The sequence below is a fragment of the Sphaeramia orbicularis genome, chromosome 15 (assembly GCF_902148855.1).
Source record: "Sphaeramia orbicularis chromosome 15, fSphaOr1.1, whole genome shotgun sequence".
Classification (NCBI taxonomy): domain Eukaryota; kingdom Metazoa; phylum Chordata; class Actinopteri; order Kurtiformes; family Apogonidae; genus Sphaeramia; species Sphaeramia orbicularis.
In genome coordinates, this window is record NC_043971.1 from 32,563,402 (window position 1) to 32,589,419 (window position 26,018).

General features: G+C 36.0%; 2 protein-coding genes across 3 annotated transcripts; both read left to right on the forward strand.

Annotated features, from left to right (window-relative positions):
• LOC115434163 (receptor-type tyrosine-protein phosphatase epsilon) lies at positions 1-24,386 on the forward strand. 2 transcript variants are annotated; one of them, XM_030155915.1, is made up of 20 exons: positions 1-274; positions 11,510-11,581; positions 12,117-12,213; positions 12,708-12,781; positions 13,214-13,350; positions 13,543-13,633; positions 13,786-13,862; positions 14,958-14,994; positions 15,096-15,193; positions 15,825-15,944; positions 16,939-17,102; positions 18,711-18,846; positions 19,040-19,189; positions 19,668-19,761; positions 20,102-20,178; positions 20,317-20,451; positions 20,681-20,806; positions 21,008-21,159; positions 22,210-22,345; positions 22,491-24,386. In XM_030155915.1, exons 2-20 carry the CDS (start codon positions 11,515-11,517, stop codon positions 22,563-22,565), a joined length of 2,043 nt encoding a protein of 680 aa, XP_030011775.1. In that variant the 5' UTR covers positions 1-274; positions 11,510-11,514; the 3' UTR covers positions 22,566-24,386. The 2 variants fall into 2 exon arrangements, with proteins under 2 accessions (XP_030011775.1, XP_030011776.1); XM_030155916.1 differs by having other exon boundaries at positions 16,942-17,102.
• Positions 24,387-24,476: 90 nt separating this feature from the next.
• gnrh3 (gonadotropin-releasing hormone 3) lies at positions 24,477-25,739 on the forward strand. The gene is made up of 3 exons (XM_030155918.1): positions 24,477-25,001; positions 25,185-25,265; positions 25,582-25,739. Exons 1-3 carry the CDS (start codon positions 24,864-24,866, stop codon positions 25,633-25,635), a joined length of 273 nt encoding a protein of 90 aa, XP_030011778.1. The 5' UTR covers positions 24,477-24,863; the 3' UTR covers positions 25,636-25,739.
• Positions 25,740-26,018: the final 279 nt, after the last annotated feature.

The window sequence follows — 26,018 nt, forward strand, 5'->3', positions numbered from 1 at the left end:
GGCTTTCTCTGTTTATGAAGAAAACCAGACCCGATGCGCTCTCATCTCAGTTTGAAGTTTTGACACACTTGGACAAAACCTCAGGCTTGGGAAGCAGCATTAATCATCTCTCCGTGAACTACTGCTGTGACCTTAGAAAGGATGTGGAGGAGTCCATGTGATGATAGGAAACCAGTATAAGTCCCCAACCCACCAAGAGAGGAACTAGGATTACATGGCTGCCATGGACTGACAGGTCAATTGATACCAGATCACGCTGGCTTTGCTTGGAAGTGTAAGTCCTTGTATTAATCCTTCTGACCACATTCCAGGTCAATTGTGTTTCAAATCAATGGAAGAAATCAATTGAAATTTAATCCATTAATGGCGAGTAATGTATTCTTTCTAGACGAGAATAATTGGATTTCAAAATATTTCTCCAGACTGATACTTTTGACCTTAAACATGAACAGAAACAGGAAATGGAGACAAATAAACAGGGTTAAAGTGGGATTAAAATGCTATATATATTAGTTTCTTGTTTCTGTTTTTCTGACAAGACAGTGAAGCTCAATCCTTTTTGCTGCTTCTATGTACCAAGGATGTCTTCCATTATGGCTGTTATCTCTCAACCCAGAATCTAGACATTTATCTCCTGCAGCTCCACTCCTCTTCTTTCTTCTCCTCTTCTTTCTTCTCATCTCATCTGCTCTCTCATCTTTCCTCCCCTCTCTGCTGCCACACTTTACTGACATGTGTTTGTGCTCTAGTTCCATCCTTTTCTTTGACACTTGGCAACAGAAGCGCTGGCTGTTTCTGCGATTCTGTTTTTGTTCTGCCTTTGTTCTTTCTTCTTCTTGGAAACAAAAAAAAAATCTTTTATCTTTTTTGTGTACAACACATGTCAACTATTCTGTGCCAGTTGAAAATGTGGATTTGTCTTTGAGGCTGTATTGATCTGTGAAAAAGCCCAGCGTTGATTGGATACAAATACATTTTGGATATATTTTATTATTTTGAGATTTGAGATATAACCCTAAAATACCACTTAATTCTTAAATGACACTTAGGAAATATGCTGAAATACATACTTAATATCAGCGATGTGAGTCCTTTTTTCACATCTGCAAACATGTCCAGTAATGTCCTCTATAACGTGTCACTGATGGAGCTTTGCTGAATGATTTATAAGTAAGATATTTTTCAAAGTCAAGGATTATTTCAATTACAGGAAACTTGTTGTAGGTTACTGAGGCTCATAGTGTGGTATAATAAGCAGTACATCATCAGTTTTCATGGTCACTAGCAATTAATCATTACCTAATGGAAGATGTAGCCATGATGGGATTGTGCGTCATTTAGTAAAGTAGGTTGTCACTGCATTGTGTCTTGCATGGAATATGTTAAAGTGTGTAGTTAATGTCACCTCTGCTCTTTTGTACCATGTCTAATTAGGGCTGAAACTGACAGAAAATAAATCAGCAACTCTACTTTATCATCTGTTACTTATGTCTGATGATCGCAAATTCAGTACATTTGTGTTTTAGTCAGTTCATTGAGGAAAACTAACCATTTAAAGACTCCACTTTGGGGTTTCAGTAAAATATTATGTGTGTATTATTGATACACCCTACAAGCCTTACATTTTAATGCTAGATTGTAAATGTACCTGGAATGTTATTGGACTAAGGGCTTATTATTACTTATTATAGAAGATACTTCTTAAAAAAATAAATAAATTAATAATAATAATAAATAAATAAATAAATAAATAAATAAAAAAATAATAATAATAATAATTATTATTATTATTATTATTATTATTATTATTATTATTATTATTATTATTATTATTATTATTATTATAATAATGTGTTGCATTTACAATATATACTGACAAATAAGGATTCACAGGCTTATTACTACCCTGCCCCCCCGAAGGGGAGTCAAGGGGCATTGTTTTTGGTTCACTTTGTTTGTTTGATGTTAACACTCCAGCAGCAAAACTATTGGTTGAATTCATACCAAACTGGGTTGTAGATTGCCAGTGACCCAGAATAGATGTCATTACATTTTGGAAAAAGTAGGTCAAAGTTTCTATTTTTTTCTGAATTTTTGATATCTTTTTTTTTTTTTACCCCATTTACTTATAATGAATGACATTTTACTTGTCTGTAGCAGCAAAATTATTGGTTGAATTCATGCCAAATTAGGTTTATAGATTGCCCGTGACCCATAATAGATCTGATTACATTTTGGGAACATTCGGTCAAAGTTCAAATTTTCTATGAATTTTTAAAGGTCTTTTTTTTCCTAACTACTTTTAATGGGCGAAATTTCAATATTTGTAGCAGCAAAACTATTGGTTGAATTCATACTAAATTAGATTTTTTGAAATCCCAGTGACCCAGAATAGATGTCATTACATTTTGGGAAAAGTAGGTCAAAGTTTCTAGTTTTTATGAATTTTTTAAAATCTTTTTTTCTCCATTTACTTTTAATCTGTGAAATTTCAAATGACTGTAGCAGCAAAACTATTTGTTGAATTGATATCAAATTGGGTTTATAGACTGCCAGTCACCCAGAATATATGTGTGTCACATTTTGGAAAACGTAGGTCAAAGTTCACATTTTTTATGAAATTTTAAAATCTTTTTTCTTCTCCCATTTACTTATAATGAGTGAAATTTCAAATGTCTATAAAACATCAATTTTCTGTCAATTTACTTCAACCTTGGCACATATATAGAGGCAATTTATATGATGACATCAGCTGGATCGATGCCAAAATAAGCACAATAGGTGCGAGGGGCGGGGTTTGTTGTGAATGGCACCACTTGTTAATAGTAAAGATTTTGTTTCATTTCCATGTTTTTGTGCTGAAGTTATTTATATTCAAGAACTGTTGAGTAACGCAGTCAGTGAGAGTTGTAGCTGCAGAGCTGATAAAGATTGTGTATGAATACAATTTTGCTGTTTGTTGTCTTGTATTAAGCCATTGCATTTTGACAGAATATACTAAAGCAGCGTCAAGCATGTGTAACACAGCAAATAAGACAAACAGGCACAAAAAGAACAAGATAACATTTAATGCATTGAGTTTTTTTGTCAGAATTCATCAAGCCTTGTGCAGTTTTTCCAGTAGAGGGAATGTGATGTTTTATTTGGACAGAAACCATATTCTACTGGTCTCCTGAATGGTTTCTTGCTATGTGAGACTCCTTCAGTCTGGAATATGGTTTCCTGCTTTTAGTGTCTGACTATGGAACGGTGCAGTGTGCCTCAGAGGTTTGTGCAGTCGGAGTAGGGCAGCAGAGATCAAATGTGACACACTTCACTTTGAAGTTCACTCAGAATGTGTGTGTGTGTGTGTGTGTGTGTTGGCTTTTGAGGAAGAGGAAGCGAGCCAGGTCATCACCAGACAGTGGAACCTGTTATAAACTCTTAAGATCGTGCCTTTGATAGAGTATTTGTGAGGAGAGAAACATAGCCACAAACTGTAATGATCATTAATTACACTGTTCCTCTCAGTGTGATAAACATATGCTTTCTGTTGCCTTGTTAAACAAAATCTGACTTTCTCCCTAAGGGGACAGACATTTATTTTCATCTGCGCGTATTGTTGTGACCTTTGCATTCTGGAAATGCCAACATACATCAGCCATGAAAGGTGTAATGTTATTATTATCACAGTAGCATGTTCTCAGCGTTAATGAAGACATATTGTTCCTGTTTAATACAAGTAATCATTTAAATTAATCATACAGAGGCAGAAAAGTCACAGTGTGCAGATGTGGCGCTCTGGGAACAGTTCCCTCCAGAGTATTTCCTGCTGTTTGAAGCTGTGGACACACTTTCACATTGATTATGATGGGGATTTTAATGTGACGACTGACTGGACTCAGTTGGACCAAGTCTGTGACACGACATTAAATCTTATCGTGTGTACGGATGCAGGACAGCAAATTTCTTGGCTGATATTTAAAATGACATTTTATTTGATGGCCCACCTCAGTACTGATGTTTCTTTATCTCTTTTTGATGTTATTTGTCTGTTAACACTAGAACCACTAACGATGGAGTACCTACTAGAATGGCATGAGGTCATTTTGATCTTACTCCACTGCAGGCTTTATCATAACAAATTAGACATCTGTTACTGGAATATATGATTATCTTTCTAATGAATATAAAAATAGGCACTATTTTAAAGTCTTTCAGTCCTTTATCACATGAGGATGAATCTTTGTTCATCTTTGAATGAACACAGATTTAAACCTGTAACTTTCAAAAAAAAAAAAAAAAATAGATAAAAGAAGAGGTGTCAGGCGCAACAAACCCTGCCCCTCGTACATATTGAAGCTTATTTTGGCAATGATCCAACTGATGTCATCATGCCTATGCATGTGGTGATGTCAGCATATCAATTGCCTCCATATATGTGACAAGTTTGAAGTAAATTGAAACAAAAATTGAAGTTTTTATAGACATGCTGTATTTTGGCCATTATAAGTAAATAGGAGAAAAAATTATTTTAAAAATTCATAAAAAATCTAAATTTGGACCTACTTTTCCCAAATGTAATGACATCTATTCTGGGTCACTGGCAATCTATAAACCTAATTTGATATGAATTCAACCAATACTTTGCTGCTACAAACATTTGAAATTTCGCCCATTATAAGTAAATGGGGAAAAAATTATTTAAAAAATTCATAGAAAAATTGAAACTTTGACCTACTGTCCCCAAAATGTAACCAGATATCTTCTGGGTCACTGGGAATCTATAAGCCCAGTTTGGTATGAATTCAACCAGTAGTTTTGCTGCTAGAGTGTTAACAAAGAAACAAACAAAGAAACAAACCGAACCAAAAACAATACCCCCTACCTTCCCTTCTGGGGGGGGCGGGGCAATAAATAACACGACAGAAAAATGTCAGTCAATATGTATGTTATATGCTGATACCGATATTAGGGTGCCTATCAAATGATCAAGAAGTTTGCAATGTATGACAGGCATTAGAAGGTCTCACCACATGCAGTGGTTCGTTGATAGGGATGGAGAGGGTGGACCAGAAAGAAACATGAGGTTCAGTCTCATTGTTGAAGCACAGGGAACTTTTAATATTAGCCAATATTCAATGTGTCACATATTCATTGGTGTATCATTAGTTGTGTGAAAACGTTCTATACCAGGGGTGTCAAACTCATTTCAGTTCAGGGGCCACATTCAGCTAACTTTGATCTGAAGTGGGCCGAACTAGTAAAATAATAACATAATAAATTTTTGTCTTGTTTTAGTGCAAAAACACCGCAATTAAATTATGAAAATACTTACTTATATAAACTATCCAAACAAAAAAGATGTGAATAACCTGAAAAAATAGAAATTTCTTAAGAAAAAAAAGTGCAATTTTAACAATATTCTGCCTCAGCTTATCATTTATACATGTGCATTATGGAACCGAACTGCAAAGACACTAAATACTTAGTAACAGGCAGAAAATTGTTAAAAATTGTGCTTAATATTCTATAAACATTTCAGGTTGTTCATATTTGTTCAGATTATTCACATTTTATTGTTACAGGATAATTTGTAAATGTAAATATTTTCATAATTGAATGTTATTTTTTTGTACTAAAACAAAGATAAAAAAAATTTTGAAGTTGTCATTATTTACAGACATAATGGAATATTTTTTTCACATCTAACCCAGAAGAAAATATGGAGTCATAATTTTTTGTATGTTATTTTACTGGTCTTTTACTGGTATTTTACTCATACTGGTCTGTATGTGGAACCTGAACTAAAAATCATCTGTGGAATTTTTGCACTTTGCAAATTCATCCCAATGGCCAGACTCGACCCTTTGGTGGGCCGCATTTGGCCCCCGGGCCGCATGTTTGACACCTGTGTTTTATACAATAGCCCTTACTCTCATAAATATGTGTTGAGCATGTTTAATGTTTGCTATGTTAAAGTGAAGCACAGCTGATCTATATTAATATGCAGTCCAGTTTTGATATATATGTATTATAATGTATAGGGCTGTGTTTTTTTTTTTTTTTTTTTTACAGCTCTCATATTCTTAATGCATGGTCACGTCTAACCCTTTTTTCTCTAACACAATAGAAAAGCTGATTAATATTGTATAATGCATATTAGTGCACAAAATATGAACATCTGCCCTAAGGTTCAGCCACCAATGGAATCCATTCTGAATGTTAGTACTGGATCATGCATGGATGGAATGATTTGCTTCTGCACTCTCAACTCAAGTGAAGCAATATAATTTAATTCACTGAGCACATTTATGGTGAGCAGGTGCTGGAGATTGAAGGAAGTAATGACACTGTTGCTGGTAATTTGTTAAAAAGACTGAAAAGCAGGTCTCTGGAATGAATGATGCAATAAGTAGCTGATGGAAAGACACTTAATTCATTTTTTTTTTTTTTTTTTTTGTGTCTTGTCACCTTTGTCTAAAAAAGTGATCTATGGTAACAAAATTATACTGTTTAACCAGGGAATCCAGTCTATTGCTCTTAGTCACTGTATCCCTCTCTGACATTGTTTTATCAATACCCTCTGTTGGTCACAGCTCAGAACTGCAGCTCATATCAACCGCTACGTCTTAATTCCCTTTTCCTTTCTTTCAAGTTTTTTTTTCTTTAGTAGCGCCTCAACATATTTAATCAAGATAGTAGCTCCATTTATTTTCAAGACGCAACGTGTGACATTTTCCATCATTTATGTTCCTTTTTCCCTCGCTCTAAAACAGAACTGCATGGTGTGTCTGACAAGAGATGACAGATAAGCCGTGGCCTGTGCAGTGACCCACACACACAGTATGTCACACAGCATAGAGCTGTAGGAAGGCTCTGTGTGAGTGAGTGTGACTTGCCCAGTGGGGTAGTGTGGGGAACAGGTGCCGACACTGTCATCTTGTTAACACTGGGGAGAGAATTGGCTCCTGCAACACAATTCGGCACATATGCAGCACGTAACCTTTGGCTCTGGAACGTATGCGCTGGCATGAATACATACAATGTGAGAATATGCTGTGTATGTGTGTGTTACAAAACATGATTCTGTGAGTTTAATGATCTAAAGGAGGTTTTTTTTTTTTGTTATAGTTTTGAATATGTATGTGCTGGGGTTGACCTTACAACACAGGTGTCAAACATGTGGCCCGGGGGCCAAATCTGGCCCGTCAAAGGGTCCAGTCCGGCCCTTGGGATGAATTTGTGAAATTACACTAAGATATGAACAATCCTTTTAGTTCAGGTTCCACATTTAGACCAATTCAATCTAAAGTGGGTCAGACCAGTAAAATACTGGCATAATAATCTATAAATGACAACTGCAAATTTTTCTCTTTCAAAATGTAAATATTTTCATGTATTTACACTAAAACAAAGTATAATTTCGCAAAAAATGTGAATAACCTGAAATGTCTTAAGAGAAGTAAATATAATTTTAACCAGATTCTGCCTGTTATTAAATGTTTTGTGTATTTGTAGATCCACTGTGATCTGTACGTTATAATGTACATGTGTAAACGATAAACTGAGGCAGAATACTGATAAAAATACACATATTTTTTCAGTTTGCTCATGTTATTCACATTGTTTGAAAGGATAGTTTGTAGATGTAAACTTTTTCATTATGTAAATTTACTTTTTTCGCTCTGAAACATAGAGAAAAGTTTGGAGTTGACATTATTTATATATTATTATGATATATTGTTATATATGTTATGTAATTTTACTGGTTCGGCCCACTTCAGATCAAATTTAGCTGAATGTGGCCCCTAAACTAAAATGAGTTTGACACCCCTGCCTTACAACATGGGACTTTTGCACATGTGAAAGCAAGCCTTATAAATTTCCATTGGCTTTACTGTGTCAAAAAAGCACATTTATAATGACTTTCCAAGGAAGGTTTTTCCATCTTTATTACACCCTTGTGTGTGTGAAAACTCCAGGGTGTGTCTTTGTCAGAGTTCTGTGTATTGCAACAAAGAGAACTTGTTTAAAAAAAAACAAAAACCTTACCCTAATTTAATATCGAATAATATTTTATAAGTTTTGACGTAAATTTAATTTTGAGCGCATTGTTAAAGCTTTAATATGTAGCTCTGTTTTCTACAAAAGCTTTGGGAGATATATTCATATGAAACCCCCTAGGGTTATGTGCAGAGATATTCTTGCAAACATCACAAATTAGGCCCCTAGATGACCCATTTCCAGAAGAAATAAATTGACACAATGAATTATTCCATCCAATCTTGTGGCCTCCGTAACGAGGAGGGGACTTAGAACAGAGGATAAATTAGGGCACTCAGAACTCGCTTCTCTCATTTATTCCATCAAAGTCATTTAGGCAGATTTGCCCCTGTTTGCCCAATTATTTCTGTGATTTCTTATTTGGAGAAAAGGGAAGAAATGAGGGGACGGGCTTGAGTCTGAAGAAATTGGCTGCTACATTTCAAGATAACACGATATAAGGATAATGTGTCGGGTTTAATTTAAGTCTGGTGTAGAGAGGAACGTTATGTATCCTGGTCTTTTTGGAAAGACACTCACCCACTCACTGAGCTCTGTGAAAGATAAATCACTAATCGCTTCCAGCAGAAATATTAAAGGGAAGAGTGACATTGTGTTTTAGGTTCACAGTAGACGGACGGCAAGAGTGAATAAGGAGAAAGTGCTGTGAAGGGAAAATAATACCATCTGGTCTTCTTTATGAAACCAACACTGTAACCTGTACACTTATGCTAATTTGAACACATCCACAGTGATTTAGGTGTCCTTGACAATGTTATTGTGCCTTTGAGAAACTACGTAAGGTTGCTTAGTTTCATTGTCACTAAGCAGGGTGTTCTGCCATGCTCCGTAGTGTACGATATCAAAGACAATACTGCAAAATGAGACGACTTCTTACACACACCCCGTTGAGCTAAACCCCAGTTTCAAACCCCAAATCCACAGGGGATATGGTTACTGTCACCTGTGGGATAATGTCTCCTTTACTGGTTTGATGTCTGAATGTGAGGATACTGATATGGTTTACATTTTGTGGCTCTTTCAAGTCAGCCTGACAGAACAAGACTGTGGGCAGATTTCCCACAAGGAGGTTCACTGTTCAGCACTGAGACACACAGACATCACTCTCAAGCCTCTTCAAAGCTTAAATCTCCATTTGGGCTTTAGTGTGCTTCACAAGCTGATGTTTCATAAGGTTTTAGCACCTCCTAGTGGAGTTATGAAGGAATGCATTGTGGCATTATTATATGAATACAGCTGTAAACAACAGAAAATGGTCACTTGGTCCTTTAGATAAAGACATACGTTACACCAGTGGTTGTCAATGCTTTACTTTCAGCTGTTACATAAATATGCCATGGAACTATTTCATTCACTCATTCATTTTTTTCGTGACCACTTAATCATTTTAACCTAAATATTTCAGAGTCAGAAACTCTTTATCGTCATTGTACAAAAAATACAATGAAATTGAGCTCTCTGGTTTAGTGCAAGAATTACAAGGCATCAACAAATAACAGTAAAAAAGGCACACTTATTTACATAAAAAAAAGTTTTGCAACTAGGAATATTTGTAAAAAAAAAAAAAAAAAAAAAAACAGAAAATGATCTCTTGTTCCTTTAGATAAAGACATACGTTACACCAGTGGTTGTCAATGCTTTACTTTCTGCTGTTACATAAATATGCCATGGAACTATTTCATTCACTCATTCATTTTTTTCTGTAACCACTTAATCATTTTAACCTAAATATTTCAGAGTCAGAAACTCTTTATTGTCATTGTACAAAAAATACAACGAAACTTGAGGTAGAGCTCTCTGGTTTAGTGCAAGAATTACAAGGCATCAACAAATAACAGTAAAAAAAAAAGCACACTTATTTACATTTAAAAAAAAGTGTTGCAACTAGGAATATTTGTAAAAAAAAAAAATACAAAAAAAAAAAAAAACAAAACAGAAAATGATCACTTGGTCCTTTAGATAAAGACATACTTTACACCAGTGGTTGTTAATGCTTTACTTTCAGCTGTTACATAAATATGCCATGGAACTATTTCATTCACTCATTCATTTTTTTCTGTAACCACTTAATCATTTTAACCTAAATATTTCAGAGTAAGAATTTCTTTATCGTCATTGTACAAAAAATACAATGAAATTGAGCTCTCTGGTTTAGTGAAAGAATTACAAGGCATCAACAAATAACAGTTAAAAAGGCACACTTATTTACATTAAAAAAGTATTGCAACTAGGAATATTTGTAAAAAAAAACAAAAAAAAAAACAGAAAATGATCTCTTGTTCCTTTAGATAAAGACATACTTTACGCCAGTGGTTGTCAATGCTTTACTCTTTGCTGTTACATAAATATGCCATGGAACTATTTCATTCACTCATTCATTTTTTTCTGTAACCACTTAATCATTTTAACCTAAATATTTCAGAGTCGGAAACTCTTTATTGTCATTGTACAAAAAAATACAACGAAACTTGAGGTAGAGCTCTCTGGTTTAGTGCAAGAATTATAAGACATCAACAAATAACAGTAAAAAGGCACACTTATTTACATTTTTAACAAAGTATTGCAACTAGGAATAGTTGTAAAAAAAAATAAATAAATAATAATAATAATAATAATAATAATAATAGAATTGAGTAGTGCAAATAACATGAGTGCAAATGACATGAGAAAATAAACATTGTGGGATAAATAGTGTGAAAGATTAAAAAAAATAAAATAATATGGGAGACTAAACATTATCAGATATTGCACATGTTATAGGATATAATGAGATTATTACAGTGAACATCAGTGTTATTACAGGTATCCTATTGACGTTGTGTTGGGTTATTTATTATGGTGATAGCTTTGGGAAAGAAGCTATCAGACCTGTTTCATAATGACACATTTCTGTTTCACTTCTTGTATTATACAGGCAATTGACTGTAAAACTTTTCACAATCTGGCTTCATAGTCTCAGAAAAAAAACTAACATGGACACTTTAAAATTACCAGTCTAAAGATATATTTTAGTAAATAAGTGATTTTATTGGTCGTTATTACAGTTAATGGCAGAAAGCTGTCATAAGAGTGTTACTGAATAAATCATTGTAATTAAGCCTAATACTGGAGAAAGCATATTTCCATACTCCTTGTTTAACTAACTAACTAGCAGACTAATAAGCTGAATTAAAACAGCAGCAGGACTGATTCATGTCGGAGAACAGAGTGAACAAGTGAATGACATTAATGGACAGGATATGTACTGTATTTATTAGTGTAAACAGGTCCTATCTTTAGATATGCGTCTTTAGAGAGACTGTTTTTTGGTTTTTTTTGTAATGTGCAATTATTACAGTTATACTAGACTGTAATTATAGCGCATCATTTAACAGACTCTACTGTTTTACTACATTAAAAGACTTTGCTTAAAACTGTTGTTTGTGAGATTTCAAGTTAAATTCCTGCTTTGTTTCATTCACAGTGACAATGGTGTTGTTTCTGATTGGGATCTCTATAGCCTTGAATAACTCATCTCATGACAATCAAACAACAGGTAATTGTTGCAATAATAACAAGTAATAATACTGTTTGCAAGAAGTGAATAGAGGTTTTTTTTTTATTATCTGCTGCAGAGATAAAATATGCAAAATCTTACATACATTTTATGCATACACGATGAATTGGAAGACAAATGACAAAAGTGCTGGTTGGTTAATGCTCTCAGTGTAAATGTTTAGGTGTAATTACATATTGTACATGCACAGGTTTATGTATATTTATATTACAGTTAGAAGGGATCTGAGAAGCAGCTGTATTCTAATGTGTAAACAGTGTTTGGAGGTAGAATTTGTAGCTCAGAGGCAAACATTGCTTTAGACTAATACCTATTCTCTCATTAACTCTTAGAATTTCATAATTGGAACCTTGAAACCTATAACCACCTTAATTTGTCTTTGGTAAATGTGTACTTTTATTGTGGAAGCATTTTTTTTTCAGAGCAGTGATGTTAAATATCAACTGTTAATTTGTATATTTTGTGGACTGATGTGAGTATTTTAAGAATGTGATTCACTTTGTCCTCTGTTTAGAAAACCCCACCCATCAGGGGGCTCATGTGCTACCGTCAACACTGGTCATATCCCTGCTTCTTATCATTGTGGTCCTGCTGACGATCTACTGTCTAAGGTGAATAAAATCAACACACACACACACACATACACACATACACACACCACCATGTTTGCCTTGTTTTAAGTGCATCTCTCCTTGCGTCCTCTTCACTCCCTCCCACCCCTTTACCATATATGTGTGTGTGTGTGTCAGTGGTGGAGGTGGTGGTGGTGGGTCAGGGCATAAGGAGGGGGGTGTTTTGGATGTTGGAAGCAGGCGGTGAGCAGTGGCTTATGGGTAAACAGCTGCACCTCAAGTAAGACAGCAAACAAACAGTGAGGTCAGGTCAGGCCGAAGACACTCATTCAGCGAGTGAGCGAGCGCCTGTTTCTGATGGCAGCATGAAGAGGAACAGCTTTGCCTCACTCCGATGGTTGAAATTAGTTTTGGTGTTTGTGTGCTTGTTTTTTAGAGATCAGACTCGGCTCAGTTTTTGGCTTTTACAATAGAGATATCTGCCCTTTAATCACTCTGACCGTCATTTTTCTCTCTTTCTTTCATTGCTATAGGTTTAAACACCACAGGAAAGCTCTGGTTACCTCTGTGGATAAAAAGATTCCAAATGGCTTTTTGGAGGAACAAGGTACTATTGTGCCGTACTCTATATAATCACCAGCGCATGAAAACGTAATGCTGGCTTTTACTTTTTATTTCTTTTTTATTTGATTTTTAAATTTACATTCTTTATGGACTAGGAAAGTTTCATGTTCTGAAGTCTGCGGCAGTTGGAAAGCTTTCAGTAGGCCCTTAGCTTTCATAGCACATAGGGAGCCATATAAAGTTTCATTTCAACTTAAAAAAAATAAATAACTGGAAAGGCCAAATTTGAAGGTAAGACAGTTTGGTGGAGCAGCAGCACTATGTTTATGACTCAAGAAATCATTTCTGTCATGTACCCGCAGAAGTAGGAAATCTTAATGGCCATCAGGCTTGTTTTTGCAGGTGGTATGAGGGTTTGTAATGTTCTCTATGGGGAGATGTTAACATTGTGACCGCCATATATTCCTTTACACAGGAGAGCAGACAGTGGTCCTCCTCCCTAGGTCTCCCTCGCCATCCAAGAGGTACTTCCCCATCCCTCTGGACTCGCTGGAGGAAGAATACCGGATACGCTCAGCAGATGACGGCAAGCTCTTCAGAGAGGAGTTCAATGTAGGTTTTTAAAAATTTTTCTTTTTTCTTGTTTTCATCGTGTGCATAATGCAGCAGAGTGGTCAGTATGTGACTGAAATTTTCATACAACCAACCACAGAAAATAGTCGTAAAACGTTATGTCAGTAGCCTGCCAGATATGAAAGTGTACGAATGGTTGGGTCTCATGAGGGCTTGGTTCTCTTTTTATAGTCGCTGCCGTGTTACTACCACCATGGGTCCTTTGAGGAGGCGAGCAGAGAGCACAACAGAGAGAAAAACAGATACCCAAACATTTTACCATGTGAGTGATTATCTATGTTCTGCAGCAGATGATATTATTGTAACCTTTAGACTTGCAGTTTTATTGATCACTAAATCTAAGGGCACGTAATGTCAGCTGAAATCAAAATGAGAGTCAGCTTTATTGACCGGTGTTTGTTTTGTCTTCCACAGATGACCATTCAAGAGTGGTGTTAAGTCATCTGGACGGACATCTGTGTTCAGACTATATAAATGCATCCTACATAGACGTGAGTCAAATGGGATATTTTCGAATTAGGGCTAAGATTTATTATATTTTATATTGCGAGAATTTTTCATGGAAATCAGTAGCTATCACACTGTGGCTCCTAAAGTCGGAATGAAATATTTTTACCTCTTCTCATGAAATGATTGTTTCTTTTTTGTTTGTTTTTGTTTGCTTTTTTTACCCGACACCACCCCCCCCCTCTTCGGAGGACAACTTTATTTGTAATTACAGCTTGTGTTTAAGTTACAATCTCAAATTTTATATTCACATGTTCATCCATTTCTTGCTTGTATACATATGCACAGAGGGAGGGCTCATATAGACGAAAAACAGACATAAGACAAGACAGTGGGATAAGCCAGCTAAGTGGGTGCTGGTCGCTATTCACGAAATGATTGTGACAGTGGGATTTATTCTTGAAAAACTATAACTGAGACTCAAAGGGTCAAATGTGATTACTGATGTGTATAAATAGGAATAAAAAAAATCACAGCAAAAGCAAGATATTGAAATTACATTAAAATCAAAACAAAGGGGGAAAAAAGACATTAAAATTACAGAATAAAAGAAAGACATGAATTATGTTAAAATCATACATTAAAATTAGCATTAAAATTAAAATAGATTAAAGCAAGACATTAAAATAAAAAAGTGTATGTAAAAGACAAGATTGAAAAGAGGAATGCGTTTTTATTTTTTTGTCTTTGTGGTTTATACTTTGAAATGTGACACAAACTGTGTAGTTTTTGTTTAATTCTCTTAATTACGGATTAATTTGGGATCAGTACAGTTCATCTGTGTCTGTAAATTTTTCCGTTTTTTCTTTTTTTTAAATAAATTTTACTCATGCATATATTGAAAATGAACAAGCATTTTTATCATTTTAATTGTATTGAAACCTCTAAAATTAAAATGTTCTGGCTGTTAATAAAGAAGTTTACCATCTCTCATTCAGACATTCATCATAATGATTATCAGTGGTGACTGATGTGAATTTATTTATTTTTTTATCATGATAACATTTTAGACGTATCTCTAAGCCTTAGTTCAAGGCGCACTATGCTGAAATGTACTAATACAGAATTTTATGTCACAGGGTTTTAAAGAGAAGAATAAATTCATCGCTGCTCAAGGTAAAAACCAAGTGGCTTTTTTTGTATTTTGTTGTTAATCTTCCTTCTTTCCCTCTGCAAAAAACATCTACACTGCTGTTTTTTTTTTTATTCCTCTTCAGGCCCAAAACCTGAGACAGCGGCTGACTTCTGGAGGATGGTTTGGGAACAGAAAACAACAACTATAGTAATGCTGACAAATCTGAAAGAAAGGAAAGAGGTTTGTCCATAAACATTCTTCTATTGTGCAGAAATGCTACTCTACTGCCAAGGAGAGACAGAATTAGAATGAACCTATACAATCTATAAAACTACAATGCACAATTACTCGAGGCCCTTTTGTAATCTCATGACCCAAAGTCATGGGTATAATTTATTTGACCCCTTTCCCATCTGAGAATCTATACAAAGTGTCACCCAGCAGATTACTTAGCATCACATTAAATTTAGCCTCAAAGGGATGATCAATTGAGAGCTTAACAGCAGGTTTGATATGGAAGAATAGAGGCATTGGGGATCAATGACGGAATAATTGTTGATAAGATCCTGAGAGGCTTCATGATAATTAGTCTGAGAATCTAGTTAATGAGTTGAAACGTCAACGTGAAGATCTTATTGACTGACAGAGAGGCACAAAGTTTCTTTGATTGCCTTTGAATTAGATAGCGAAACACACACACACACACGCATACAGAGACACACTGCAGATTCACATTAATATACATGCACATACAATTTACACACCAATGCAATGACTTGTAATGTCAGTCACAACTATGTAAAACTGCTGTGGTCTTTAGAGGTTAAGTTTTATGTCCATTCAGAGTAACATTTTCTTTTATTCTTTGTAGGAAAAATGTTATCAGTACTGGCCAGAGAAAGGCTGCTGGATGTATGGAAACGTCAGGGTGGCAATGGAGGACTTCACTGTACTGGTGGACTACACGATTAGGAAATTTTGTGTACAATATGTAAGTAAAACATGCAAAATGTATTTTAATCTCCTTCCAAACACAAATAGTGGAAGGGGGGTAACACTGCAGGCTTATTGAAACACATTCTTAATTTGGCACAGCATGGGTAATGAGTTATGCTTCAGCACATCAGCAAAAATGTAATTACACTGTAGGAAGTAACAGATATTTATCCAAGAAATACTATAACTTAAGAAGATTGTTGCGTATAATTAGAAATACAAAGGCTCTAAAAAAACACAATACTTTTTCAATATAATTTTAATTGTTATAAATATCCATAAGCATAATAGCAGTTTTCTTATTAAAAATTTAACACTAAACAAAGCTGGTGTAGAAAAGTAATGTTTCCCATGGGAAAAGCAGAGCATTCTAGTAAACTGTAACAGGAAATGAAACATAATAAATAAATGAAAAGCAGTATGGAAACACATTAAAGGACATTTAAATGACTCTATGTAATACACAGTGTAAAATTATCAATATAAAGTGTATTTAATTTTTTATTTACTTTGTAAATGTACAGTGAATGCACACTAACTGGATAGATATTGTATCTGTTCATAATGTTTTTTACTGCTCAGTTTGGAAACATCTCAGTGAACTGCAAAGCCTTCAGGTTGGGAAATGTGCTTTGTTACGTCTTTCATTTGAAGTGCAGATGTCCTCATTGACTTGCACAAAGTGTGACTGATTTAGAGGTGCTTTCACATTGAGCTTTTTGAACACTGTAACAAAGTGTTGAACAGAATGAATACACCTTCTCGTGGAGTAGAAGCGACACAAACCGGTGCACTGGTGTTTGATGGTTACATTCTCTGGTTTAAATGGTAGTGTGACTAAAATCAAATGCAGGCTTCAGTTTCCTGCAGATTGCAAAAAAAACAGATGGATTTTATGGCATAAAAAAAATACACAATAGATGCTGATTTGTCTGATAGAAAATCTCCACAGTGCGCACTGTCTCTGTGATGGTGTCTTTGTATCTCAGCAGGGCAGCGATGGCCTTCGAGCTCCTCGACTCGTCACCCAGCTCCACTTCACCAGCTGGCCAGACTTCGGGGTGCCATTCTCACCCATTGGCATGCTGAAATTCCTCAAGAAGGTCAAGAACGTCAATCCATCTTATGCTGGACCTATTGTTGTGCACTGCAGGTAAAAGAAGATGCTTTATTTAACAGATCATTTCAGAATTGTGGATGAAAAACATGCCGTTTCATTATTATTTATTGTATTCGTAAAAAAAAAAAAAAATAGCAAAACTAAAAGAGGATGCAGTAAAAATAAACAGTCCTCAGGTCTTTAAACTGTTATGAAGCCAGTATCGGTTTTGTTTCAGTTTGCAGTTTGACAGACTTTCTTTTCTGCTTTGGGAAAAATGAACCTTTCATGAGTTTAAAAAGATGAAAATCCTTTCTTGACATAAAATTATAAAAATACGTAATTTAAGGGAACAGTTTTCAACTTGGACTTTTATATCACTTTTTAAACTGACAACATTAAAGGTGAATAATTTGCTAAGTCTTTTTAAATGCAGAGCTATATACTAAAACTGATCCCACTCTTGTGACGGCTGACTTACAGTATCATCAGTGTCTTTATTCTGTAATAGCCTGGTTTCTCTTTGCTAGTCGGTGTAAAGCCGTACTAATCTGCAGCCGACTGTAGCAACTGCTGCAACAGGTGCTCAGGGAGAGGGTCTGTTGTTCTTGACAGAGGCCCACTGAAGAGGCTTCAACACCCCGCTGTGGAATCCCAGCTCTGTGCTCCCAGTGGTGTCGTCTACTGAAATGACCCTTGTAAATCTATTAGTAGTATTTCTACGCTGCAGAGGTGAAGCACTTTTACACATGCTCAGGGCTGTCCACAGCTGAAGGTTGACGTCTTTGCAAAAAACGAAGACATCCTAGCCGGCGTGTCAATTAAGTTCTGTATTCTTAAGTATTCATTCGATAAAATAAAATTCACCGGAATTTCCCCTTGTGGGACAAATAAAGGCATACCTTATCTTATCTTATCTTATCTTATCTTATCTTATCTTATCTTATCTTATCTTATCTTATCTCATCTCATCTCATCTCATCTCATCTCATCTCATCTCATCTCATCTCATCTCATCTCATCTCATCTCATCTCATCTCATCTTATCTTGTCTTGTCTCATCTTATCTTATATTATCTCATCTTATCTCATCTCATCTTATTGTATCTTATTTTATTGTATCTCATCTCATCTTATCTCATTTCATCTCATCTTGTCTTATCTTATCTTATCTCCTCATATTATCTCATCTTATGTCATCTTATCTCATCTCGTCTCATCTCATTTTATCTTTTCTTTTCTTATCTCATCTCATCTTATCTAATCTCATGTTATCTTACCTCATCTCATTTTATCGTATCTTATTTTGTTGTATCTCATCTCATCTCATCTTATCTTATCTCATCTTATCTTATCTCATCTTATCTCATCTCATCTTACCTCATCTCATCTCATCTCACCTCACCTTATCTTATCTTATCTTATCTCATCTTATCTCATCTTATCTCATCTTATCTCATCTTATCTCATCTCATCTCATCTCATCTCATCTCATCTCATCTCATCTTATCTCATCTCATTCTTTCTTTTCATTATTCTGTGAGGATACATCCTGGTCTTACAGTACACAGTTCTAGAACAGCTCGTATTTACTACTGGTTTTGTACACTGTGCTGTTTGTTACAGAGAAGACCTTGTGCTTCTGTCTGTTTGTTTCTGCAGCGCCGGGGTGGGGAGGACTGGGACGTTCATTGTCATTGACAGCATGATCGACATGATGCACATGGAACAGAGGGTGGATGTCTTCGGCTTTGTGAGCAGAATACGAGAGCAGCGCTGTCAACTCATTCAGACAGATGTAAGTTTTGACCCCGTCCGACCTGTTGCACCTTGGACTGACAGCTCAACTCAGAGCTGTTGTGTTTTGGCATAAACAAGCACAGGCGCTGAAACAATTGTGTGTATGATGCTAAAATAGTAAGAAGTACTTTGACAAACTAAAGCAACTTCCTCTTCTGCCTCTTCCTCTTCTCCTTCCTCTCCTTCCTCAGATGCAGTACTCCTTCATCTACCAGGCTCTGTTGGAGTACTATCTGTATGGAGACACAGAGCTAGATGTGTGCTCTCTTGAGGGCCATCTGCAGAGGCTTCACAACACTAGGGCTCCTCACGACAGGCTGGGCCTGGAGGAGGAGTTCAGGGTACGAAAAGAGAAATGCACTGTTAAATATTTCAGTCAGCAATGAATCGTCCCCGTCACCCTGCGCCCTGCATGGGTGTATTTTCATGGAAAATTTGCCCAGGGTGCCGCTCTTGGCAGTAGTAACATAAATAACAATTCTTTAAATCAGCTAAAACTTTATAAGTTACATCCATCTGCCACATAAAATTTACTGTAGCTCAATGAATATTTTTCATTTTCCTTGCAAAGAGTCCCTCATAGTTTCCTGCACTGACTGGAATGAATCCCCGGTGCCTCTTGTTCTTCTCATCTTCTCCACTAATAAGAAATGTTTACTTTGTACAGCTTCTTTTTTTTTGGCTTGTTGCATTTGTTGAATGAAATATTAGCATCCCCAGCTTTAAAAATGAACCTGTTTATTAGCTTCTCTCTTTCCTATACACTTCGGAAATGATCTTTTTTGATCATGTCAACTCACTTATATGTGCTCCCATCAGAAGCTGACCAATGTACGCATAATGAAGGAGAACATGAGAACTGGGAACCTTCCTGCCAACATGAAGAAGAACCGTGTACTTCAGATCATCCCGTGTAAGGAATACTCTGATACTCGGACCGGTTTCATTATACATCACATCCAAGTAACATCAAAGCACAACGCAGCGTGTGATTTTAAGGAAGCCGTACGTAGATGTATTTCTAGTTAATTCGGGTCTATGTGATCAATAACATTTAAGTGAGGCTTGTATCTTGACGTAAAGTTGTGAGTAAAGTGGGAAAAGAAAGAAAGGGTACAACTTTTTACGCTGCAACCTGATATGGAGCCATAATAACACAGCTTAAGTGCTGTTTTTCTCCACCAGCTTTTTCAAACTTCTATTTTATTAGGAATCACTTGTGGAAAGTTTTTCCCCTGTATTTTCTTTTGCAGATGATTTCAACCGAGTAATACTCTCAGTAAAAAGGGGACAGGAGTTCACAGACTACATCAATGCCTCCTTTATTGATGTAAGCACTCCCTCACGACCTCTTGTATAGATTTCCCATAGAAGTATATATAAAGCTCATTGTTTTCTTTACAAACAATGCAAAATATTATGTTTGCTGCTCTCTCAAGTGTTGTTTACTGGTTGATCTGCCCTCCAGGGCTACAGGCAGAAGGACTATTTTATCGCAACCCAAGGCCCCCTGTCTCACACCGTGGAGGACTTCTGGAGGATGGTGTGGGAGTGGAGGTGTCATTCAATCGTTATGCTCACCGAACTCAAGGAGAGGGAGCAGGTACGGTACAGCATGGAGCTCTTGTAAAGGAACTTGCTGAAAAGTGGAGTTGCTCACTTGTGTTTTTATCCAGTTATTTTATGGTTTCAGGTTCCTCTGAATGTCTGTGTATTTGCATTTAATTGTTTCCAATGTTTCTGTGGAACGCACGGGAGTTAAGAAAACAAAAATAAGATGTTAATCAATCAAATGGGGCCTGATTGCATTTCCATCTGACACGTTCTACCAGGAAAAATGTTTCCAGTATTGGCCATCAGAGGGCAGTGTAACATTTGGAGATTACACCGTGGAACTGACTGGAGATACACTTTGTGACACCTTCACTCTCAAAGACATGGTGCTCACCTACAGAACAGTGAGTATTATTTCATATACAATGCATAACATTAAAATAAACTGAGAAAAATATTTTACACAAACACCTCTGCCTTCCTTTTTTTTCCCTTTAGTTGTCTTCACAGATTAAGAAACTGCCACTTCATGACAATTTAATGTGACTGATTTTTAACCGCATGAATATATTCAGAATAACTGTCTAAATTCTGCATCTCACCAGGAAAAGCAGTCACAACACGTCCGACACTTCCACTTCCACGGATGGCCCGAGATTGGAATACCGGCAGAAGGCAGAGGGATGATTGACATTATTGCTGCTGTGCAGAGGCAGCAGCAGCAGTCTGGAAACCGACCCATAATTGTGCACTGCAGGTGAGAAACTTAATTTTAACAATTCTGCTCCAGGATGTGCATCTTCAGATAAAAATTCTGGATTTAATATAATGTATCTTCTTCACTTTTCATACAGCACATTTTGTCCAAACAGGCATAACCACTTTTCATTTCACTTTTATTACCTGATCGTTGGAATCCCAGAATGATATTGGAAGGAATTTCAATTTTACCAATCCATTTTTCTTTCTTACAAATGTCTGTAACAATAAATTCTACATTTTGCCTCAGTAGACCCGGTGTTCTATGCCTAAACCACTTATGTGATCCCTTATAAAGACTTAGCTGTGAAAGCTTTGATCAGAACCTAGCTTCAGGTGAAGTGATTCTAAAGCAGCATGCCCCTGTGGGATTGATCCAATCCACTGATTCACAGTCAATTAAAACCTCTCAAAGTGAAATCTCCTCTGACTCCCACTATGATTAATCTGATAAGATGAGCTAACGACAGGAAATGGTGTCATCACTCTCTTCTATTCCTTCATCACCACTTGTCTAAGAGGGGCTTTTTAAAGCTTTTTCTCTTCCCCTCGGGAATGGGGCTAACCCGTTGCAATCCCTAACGTCTCTCTACACGTCTCTTCCGAATCGCACATTGCTTGCGCTCTCTCCTCATCTATCTGCCTCTCCCTTCACCCTGCCATCATTGTAAACATTGACTCAGTCAAACACTGAGCCTCCAAACTGATTAGTGTTAGCGTTTGGATTAGCCTCTCTTTAAGTGAGGATGATTATTAGCACTATTACACAAAGGTCACCTTTTCTCTGGCAAACTTTTCCATTTAAATGGAAAAGGATGTGCTACAAGAGTTTCATTGCAACATCACTGTGAAAGAAATGGAGAAGATGTGAGAAATTCCCCTGTTCTACTTCTGGGCTGCCTTTGTGAGTTGTTCTCCATGTTCTCACACCAGTGTCCACGGTCCCTGGCCAATCGCAGTTCTGGAACAAATCTCAAGGCTGTCCAAGACCTTCCAGTGAATGTATTATGTGATGCGGTTGCTTATGGTTTTGTCCTTCGTTTTGCAGTGCCGGTGCAGGTCGGACTGGTACCTTCATTGCCCTCAGTAACATTCTGGAGAGGGTGAAAGCTGAAGGCCTCCTCGATGTTTTTCAGACAGTCAAGAGTTTACGCATGCAGAGACCACACATGGTTCAGACTGTGGTAGGTGGAAAACACAATAATATCAAATGTTCAGTGCAGAAGCTGTCAGCTTTCTTAAAGTTTGTGTTGTTTGGAACCATTTCTGCACATACATGCATATTAACATTTTTTCCTCTTGTTTTTTTTTTTTTTTCTCCCCCTCCAGGAGCAATACGACTTCTGCTACAGAGTGGTTCAGGATTTTGTTGACATTTTCTCAGACTACGCCAATTTTAAATAATACCTGTCTGATAACTGTTCTGTGTAGTAATGTCAAATTAACTTATGCAATTTTTTTCTGAATGTTGTTTTCTAAGACAAGCTCTTTTTACATTTTGCACTTGATTACAGATATCACATTTGTTGTAATATACTGTAACATATTTGAAAATATGTGCTCCAGGAGATTCTGCCACTTTGAAGAATGATCCTCAAATCCTCTGGTGTAAATTACAGCAATTGTAATGGTTATTTAATGGCTTGGTTGGATTGTTTAAGGTATTAAAAAATCAGAGTTTCATGTTGCATAAGTGCAGCATCCTAAGATCAGTAAGAGGTTTTAGAGGAAACATTTAATAATAGTTCCCTAACTTTATCTATATGTGTATATACTATGGTATTGTTCAGTTTCTACTTACAGCATCACACATGTTGTCTAATACAAGCCATCGTCTTGTATTTCTGCTTATTTTAATGACCACAATGCCTTTGGTTTGGATTATTTGTATTTTATGCCTCCCACATGATTGCTGTTGAGAAAATAAAATGGCTATTTGATTAATTTGGATAAAATGATGAATGCTTTTGCTAAAATGACACCCTGTGTGTGGATAACATTTATGATCTACTTTCAGCTCAAACAAAAACATAAGACTTATGATACATGCCATTCTATTAAACACACTGCAAATTACCTCACTTCTGTCTATGAATAACTTAACAGGGGCTGCCTGTTGCAATTTTATTCAACTTCACCAACTTTCCTTTTTGCCTGTGGCAATATTACTTAGAGGTTTGGTGCCTGATGCTGCAAACTGAAATTAGCCCACACTGAAACAGGCAGAAAATAAAGTATTACCACATGAACCTAAAAGTATCCATCCATCTAAGGTTTTGCAGAAGACATCATGTCCTGCTTTAAAAAACAACTTTTTATACACATTAATAAAACACAAATACAGTGCCATATTGATTAGGAAAACAATTCTAATCATGAAAACTTGTCACCGAGTGACACAATTTTAATTGTGATAAGCCAGATGTTTATGTTTAATGCAGATATAACAGATACAGGTTTAAATGTGTAATTGTTTATAAATAGATAATCTTATTTATTAGTTATAGCTTCTTTATTTGTATTATAATTAAAAAAGATGTACCATAATTTTAGTTGTAGCATATAATTGTGTAACAAGTAGAGAAAGAAAAAAAATAAAACTAGTCATTTTACCATTAGAAAATGTGGATCTTAAAAAAAACAGCTATAAAGGAAGCAATGCAGATCTGAAGAATCTGTGATCATTTAGTGAGAAAAACGCTGAGGACAGTAAAAAGCATTCACTGTATGAACCACTGCTCAGCCCAAATGAAAAATATATACATGCACAGACATTTTGACATATTTTGACTATGGTAGTAACTCTTATTTCATACTTTAAAGAAGGAAACAGCTTTTCTGCAAAATTCAAATCATATATTTTTGCAAGGCTTCTGCTTGCTTCTTTTTAAAACCTGTAAGTTTAGAAGTCTTAAACTTAGGTGAAGAACTTTATACAAACTTCCATTTCAACACATTTATACAATGGGTTTATACATGGAACACAAGTATCACTTGTCTTGCTGTATTCATAACTGTTAATAAATCATTATTTTAATGTACATAAGTACATAATGCTGGAAGAGTAAAATATGGACAGAGTGACCGTGAGGCCTCTGATGTTACATTAAAATGCACATGCATCTTGTTTCAGTTTTGTTTCTGCCTTTTGTTTCTGTATGGATTTGAACTGCTATTTGTTGCTAAAAGCTGATTCAAATAAATTATAGATGAACAGAAAAGTCATATCACATCTTCTTGTTGTCCTTTTGTCTACCCCTGCAAAGACACATTCGATACTAATACAGAGATGTATTTGATATATATTTAATGCTGTTTGAACACTCTCAGTGATGTCAGCATATTTGAGCACTTAGCAGGTCCATTAGTAGTATTTTGTGTCCCATTAGTCCGTGAATGTGTCACACCTGCAGAGAGGGGATTATAATCCTGACAACAGCCCTCTACAACACCTATAAATTCCCCCTCTGGCTAATGCACAACATGCAAACAAGGCAAATACAGAGGTGAGTCAGTCCTCGGTGAAGTTTGCTCAATGTTCATTAAATTGGAATTACTCTCCTTATTAATTACTGTCTAAAATGTTGTTTACTAATGTTTGATGATGCTTTATAACCCCTGGTCTACGAGCCGTGGAGCTGTGAAAGAGGAGGCAGTGACATTATTGTTTTCATTACAAACTTGGCTTCCTCCGCAGCTCTAATGGAAGCGAGCAGCAGAGTGATGGTGCAGGTGTTGTTGTTGGCGTTGGTGGTTCAGGTCACCCTGTCCCAGCACTGGTCCTATGGATGGTTACCAGGTGGGAAGAGGAGTGTGGGAGAGCTGGAGGCCACCATCAGGGTAAGTAGTTGGACTAGTTTACATCTGTGGGAAATGCAGGGAAAAAATAAAACACTGAAGTTTGTTTTTTCTGTGGATTACAATACTGTGATATTACAGTGGGCTCAGATTACATATGAGCATTTGTTCCATTAGTACTGATCTAATAATGGCGACTGGAAATGTCTATTTTATTGTACTTAGATGATGGGTACAGGAGGTGTGGTGTCTCTTCCTGAAGAGACGATTGCCCAAACCCAAGAGAGGCTCAGGCCATACAATGTAGTAAGTGCTTATTATACATAATTTATTACCAGTGTCTACTTCAATTGTACAATATTAATGTACACTATAGCACTGTGTGGCACTGTGTTCCAAAGCAGCAGTGACAATATACAAACTGTCCAATGGCTGTTTTTATCTTTTTCCTTTTGCATGATTGAATATGTGCATGCGTAATTGTATCTTTTGGAGGTTGGTGGATGCATTGCTAATTTACCCAGACTTATTTAGTATCATACATCAATGAAAATTTTAATGTTTGTTAGATTAAATATTCAAGATGCAGATCAAACTACTAACTAAATTTTAATCTCTTCAGATTAATGATGATTCCACTCATTTCAACCGAAAGAAAAGGTTCCCATCTGAATAAAGAGCGAAAGTGGGAAAAAATTTATAACAGACTGTAAAATGACATGGAGCATGGAGTGAAGAATGCTGATTTCTCATATTAAATACATCATTACATTTATTACACAGTTGTCTGTGTTGGATGTGATATTGCAATCTGTTATATTGTAATAAAGCTTTTGAATCCCTTATCAGTGAAGTTTTTTTATTTTATTGTTTTTAACTTCAGTGTTGTCTATTAAATCTGTTAAGTTTCACATTTTCTTTCCAGTCACTGCAATTGAAATGATATAAAATAATAACAATGCAAATATTTTTTAAAGCCTTTAAACAGATTCAGTTGTCTTTGTAAAGCAGCCACGACCGACAAGCATGACAAACTTGTGACACAACAATCTTAGCATG

Bases quoted from the DNA above. Each gene is read 5' to 3' on its own strand.
- LOC115434163 (XM_030155915.1), top strand. From the start codon at position 11,515: ATGGTGTTGTTTCTGATTGGGATCTCTATAGCCTTGAATAACTCATCT. The intron at 15,945-16,938 runs GTAAGTAAAACA...TTTGTATCTCAG, and splicing joins GGAAATTTTGTGTACAATAT to CAGGGCAGCGATGGCCTTCG. The intron at 21,160-22,209 runs GTGAGAAACTTA...TTCGTTTTGCAG, and splicing joins CCCATAATTGTGCACTGCAG to TGCCGGTGCAGGTCGGACTG.
- gnrh3 (XM_030155918.1), top strand. From the start codon at position 24,864: ATGGAAGCGAGCAGCAGAGTGATGGTGCAGGTGTTGTTGTTGGCGTTG. The intron at 25,002-25,184 runs GTAAGTAGTTGG...TATTGTACTTAG, and splicing joins AGCTGGAGGCCACCATCAGG to ATGATGGGTACAGGAGGTGT. The intron at 25,266-25,581 runs GTAAGTGCTTAT...TAATCTCTTCAG, and splicing joins GGCTCAGGCCATACAATGTA to ATTAATGATGATTCCACTCA.